Consider the following 4,747-nt stretch of genomic DNA (forward strand, 5'->3'; position numbering starts at 1 on the left):
AATTTGAGCTCGATTTGAGCATACAAATATTTCAACGCGCGCGTACGCGCACATTTTAAGGTATAGATGAATTTTGAGAATATGAGTAGAATGCGCTTGACTTGAAATATGTGTGACGTAAATTTCATTGAAAAATCCCATTCCATTAATGAGATATGATTGAGAATGTGTTTTCATATAATGACGTCATAGTGACGCCACGGTCGACTGATCACTTTGATTTTAGTTCGATTGCCGTCTTTGGGAGACGATACATATATGGCATAACTTTGAAATTGATAGGAAGAGGACTTTCTGAGCTAATCGATGCACAACTTTTGGGGAGAAATAAGAAAAAGAAGAAGAAAGAATCCGTACAAAAACAGAAGGTGATCCGAGAGGATACTCGGATCACCTAATTACAACCAACTCCTTCAACTGTCAACCTTGCAACTTCTTCCACTGACAGCCTTTCATCAACTTAACGACTAATTCACCATGGAGAAATCAGGATCACAGGTAAGCTCTCTTGACTGACTTGTAACATCATAGAAATAATTCTACAGGATTATTCTCATCATTCTTATCATATTAGGCATTGAATTTACTTAACTTGTGTGTCCTAATTGGATCCAAAATCATTTGTCAAGTTATTACACAAACTTTTTCGTATGAACTCAGTGCAGTGCGGCCTCATTACGACCTTGCAAAGAATTTACCACACTCCCCCCAATACAATCAGCAACAATAGACATTGTTCCTAGCAACTGTTAAATGAAGACAAAAATGAAGTGACAGATATACCGCTGCATCAATAACAATAATAGATTACGACAAGATCGACAATGCTCTTGTAAATTCATCTCAGATCTTTTGGCTTTCAGTGCGCGTTAGTTCACTCCTGTTCACCAATTTTCACACCCCAACACCCAATGCCCTCTTTTTTTGCCTACCTTTAGTACGACAGCTCTTCGGCTCTGCCAGCGTACGCCAGGATGGAGGCAGATACGGCGCCACCAAAAGCCTCGCGTTTCGCCTCGTGGGGGATCCCTTGTACCGCTATACTCATCACAGTTCTACTTGTAGCCGGTGCCATCACAATCACTGCAGTGGTCCACAAGGGGAGTCCTAATTGTCCGCAACCAACTATCTATGGTCGCCCGCACGATCAGATCCTTGATCATGATGCTGTGAGTACATCGTTTGCATACATACGTAGATATTATAATGATAATATGTATATAGAATCATATGTCAACAACCATCGTAATTATCTTTAATTCTCTGCTTCTATATGCGTACTGGTTATATAGATGACATCCTTTCTATTAATATAACTTTACTGCTCTGCTGAGGATAAAATACAACTGATTACATAATAATTTAATCATTCACGTCACTCATGTCTTTGTGCTATTATGTTTAATAAGGGCTTCTTTTTAAGTTTTGCACGTAGGAGTGGTTTACTCGCTGAATAGACATATTCAGATGGACAGATAGATAGATAGAAAAAAAGATTAATAATCAGCTCATTTACGAAAAATTACAAACACTTTAAAGAAGAGATATTTTTGCCGCTTGAGCCTGTAATACAACTTGTAGTATCATTTTTGTTAAATTACATTTTCAAGAATGTCGTAACATCCAATTAACTTTTCAATTATCACGCATATCATTTTACTCCTTCTTTAAGGCCTTCATAGATTAAAAAATTTTCATTTGAAAATTCTCATATTAATGGATCGCATGAAAATTAAGAATATTAATTACGATATTACAAGCGAGGTTTGACGGAGAGTTAAAAGCTAAAAAAAAAAATAGTCATAAGTTATGCAAGACTGTAATGATTATGCTTTCTCTAGTTTAAAAAGAATATCTGGCATGAAATTAACCCTAAAATTAATTTATGAACTATATTCTTATCTTATAGCTCCATTTATTTATTTCCATGTTGATGTGACTAATAGGATTGTAATAGAAAACATGTTAAAGATCTTTCTAGGAGATTGCTACTACACGTTTAATTCGTGCTTCTGAGTCTTCTATACATGGAGCACGTACTGCATCTGCTCCTGCGTTTCACATTAAACTGCCTTTGAAAAGTGTCAACATTATGTGTGCTGAACCTGCCAATATCATGACCAAACATGAGTCGCCACACCATAAATAGTTTGTATAACTGACTAGCTCATACAAATTGCCATAGAGTCAAGGACGTGTTAACTGATCAATTGATTTGCAGGCTAGGAACCTAGAGCTGAGGGGCGGAAACGGAGTGTCTGCCTCTGAAACCATGAACTACAACAGCGCCCTCAACACTGTTCTTATCAACGCTCCTGGCAACTTCAGCGGCAGCTCGCCAGCCACGATCGCGATCGACTTCGATCGGGTGAGTCCGATTTCGTGCTGCTTCCTTTCTGTTTTCACATGATTTTTCCTTGACATACAATCATTACATGACAACGCACGCGCAGAGAATGCGAGATACGATAAGTTGAAAATATCCACTCTGTAAGATTGTGTTTCTGCACTGACATTCGTAACATAATTGTATAATCGTATCATAATCGTAAGTGCATGAAATATATGACTAATACAGTGAACCCCCCCCCCCCGAAAAACAATCATTTAGAGCTAAAAATTCACTGAGAAAGAACATGTGGAACTTTTTTGTTTCGCGTGAAGGTGGAGAGGATGGGGGCGCTGCTGTCAGGGGTCAAAGGTCCATGCTACCCCCCCCCCCCTTCGCTTGTACGGGAAGAATCTTGAGAAATCTTCTAAAAAAATTAAAATGATATCTATTTACAAACCTTGTAATTGAGGTTGGATTGTCAAAATGATTAACCAAAAATATCCGTGAACAGAGTTAATATCTGTGTAAGCGAAAAACTTTCATGACGATATCAAACGAAATGAAATATAATTCGGTGTGGTTATGTCTTATGCACTTCAATCGCCTTTCTTTCTGTCGTATTTTTCAACTACTTAGTTCTCATATCCTCCTTTATCATCTATCGTTTTGATATAATATTCTCTCCGCAGAATGTGGTGTTTATCAATGTCCACGATCAGAACTCGTGCGTGGGTTTCGCCCTGGGAGACGAAATGGCGGAGGACACGAAAAACCTCATCAGGAGCAAGGATCACAATCTGGTATGCAAATGCAGGCGATTATGCGTATGTATGTGTGTGTGTGTGTGTCCGTGTGTGTGTGTGTGTGTGTATGTGTGTGTTCAGATCAGTTTAGTTCTGCATTTTCTTTTTCAATACTGTATATAACAAAATTTGACAGTGAATTATGTCATTATGAATTGTTGCAACCAGTGCCAACGCATCAATACATATTGTTGGGTACAATCTTATTAAAAGCAAGCAAGCAAACAAACAAAACGTAGGAGGGGGAAAAAATATGGAACAACATCAAATTGAAGAAAAACTGTATACAATGATTATCACTTCGATTTGCTTTAAAGAATGTATATATACAATATTATATGAAATTGGAAATGCAGGGGACAATCTCCGCAAGTAGAGCTTACCTTTGAAGATAGCCCCAGATAAACTGACGTATAAAATAAGACGATCTTGAGGTATATCTCTATGTCACCATTCACACAGTCAAGTGTAAAATAGCAGTGCAGAGGGTGCACAGTGATGTGAGGTATGTGTGGTGCTGTGATGTTGATCTGTAAATGTGTGTTCAGTGGTACACGACACTATCATGTTTATAAATGTGTAAAACAAATATCATCACCTTAAAGTCGTTATTCAGAAAAGATAAGAACATTTATTATAATGACAAGAATCCATCTATATATCTGGAGAGTATTGCAATGTAAGGATAATTATCTTTGAAATCTCTCTTGCGCGTGTGTATATAAACTCATAAAAGGGCGGAAGGTGTGATTACGGGAAATGGAGGTTGTCATGGGGATATTCTTGTCCGCCACGCTGTCTACGTCTATCGTCATTGGCTTTAGAACAAATTATTTTTTAGCTTGTAGACAGTTTAAGAAGGAAATCTAATTGGACCTTACTGTTTGATAACTAGGATAATCTCAAATATATTACAAGTGTATTTTCGTGTGATAAGCTCCCAAAACATGCTGTAGCTGTTTCACAAATTTTCACACTTACTCATGGCACATGTTTTGTGCTTCTAATTTTGTTTTTTCCGCACAATATTTCTTTGAGTTGAATTGATTGCGCAGGAAAGTTTGAATTTTTCCTTAATTGCGTTGACCATTTTTTTTCTTCAGGTCATCGACTTGGTCTCGGACAAGGCAGGAACCAGAAACTACCGAGTCGCTGGAACAATCCCGGATGGTTATCTCCAGACCGTCAACGGACCTGTCATCCGCGGGATGTGCAGCGGTCGATCCTCTCTGTGGTTGGAGGTGGACACCGATGAAGCGATGTCCGGGAGGCAGGAGAGGGCGATCTGTGCTTACGTTTGCGCGTATGTGAATGGTTTCAGAGTGTGCTACCGGAGGTGCTGGTAGAGCTAGCGTCTTCAGTTGAGATGCTTCTCTCCGATAGAAATCCCTGTTCTAAGAAATCCACATGTATTGCTATTTCTTTTTAATCTAAGCCAAACGATAGATATCATTTTCCCCATTTTATAAATAATTAACGTAGATTTGTTTGTAAGAAAGTCGTTGAAATCAAAGGCTTGAAGCGTTCTGCCAGTGTGTTTCGTAAGTTCCTGAGATATGTATAGTGTTTATATATTGTATATATATATGTATATATATATATATATATATAC

At 38.1% G+C, this 4,747-nt stretch overlaps 1 protein-coding gene across 1 annotated transcript; it reads left to right on the top strand.

Moving 5' to 3' along the window:
* Nucleotides 1-477: 477 nt before the first annotated feature.
* LOC140239224 (uncharacterized) lies at nucleotides 478-4,481 on the top strand. The gene is made up of 5 exons (XM_072319104.1): nucleotides 478-498; nucleotides 939-1,169; nucleotides 2,222-2,368; nucleotides 3,022-3,132; nucleotides 4,239-4,481. The coding sequence occupies exons 1-5, from the start codon at nucleotides 478-480 to the stop codon at nucleotides 4,479-4,481; spliced, it is 753 nt and encodes a 250-aa protein (XP_072175205.1).
* The last annotated feature ends 266 nt before the right edge of the window (nucleotides 4,482-4,747 follow it).

This window comes from Diadema setosum, chromosome 15 (genome assembly GCF_964275005.1).
Source record: "Diadema setosum chromosome 15, eeDiaSeto1, whole genome shotgun sequence".
Lineage (NCBI taxonomy): Eukaryota > Metazoa > Echinodermata > Echinoidea > Diadematoida > Diadematidae > Diadema > Diadema setosum.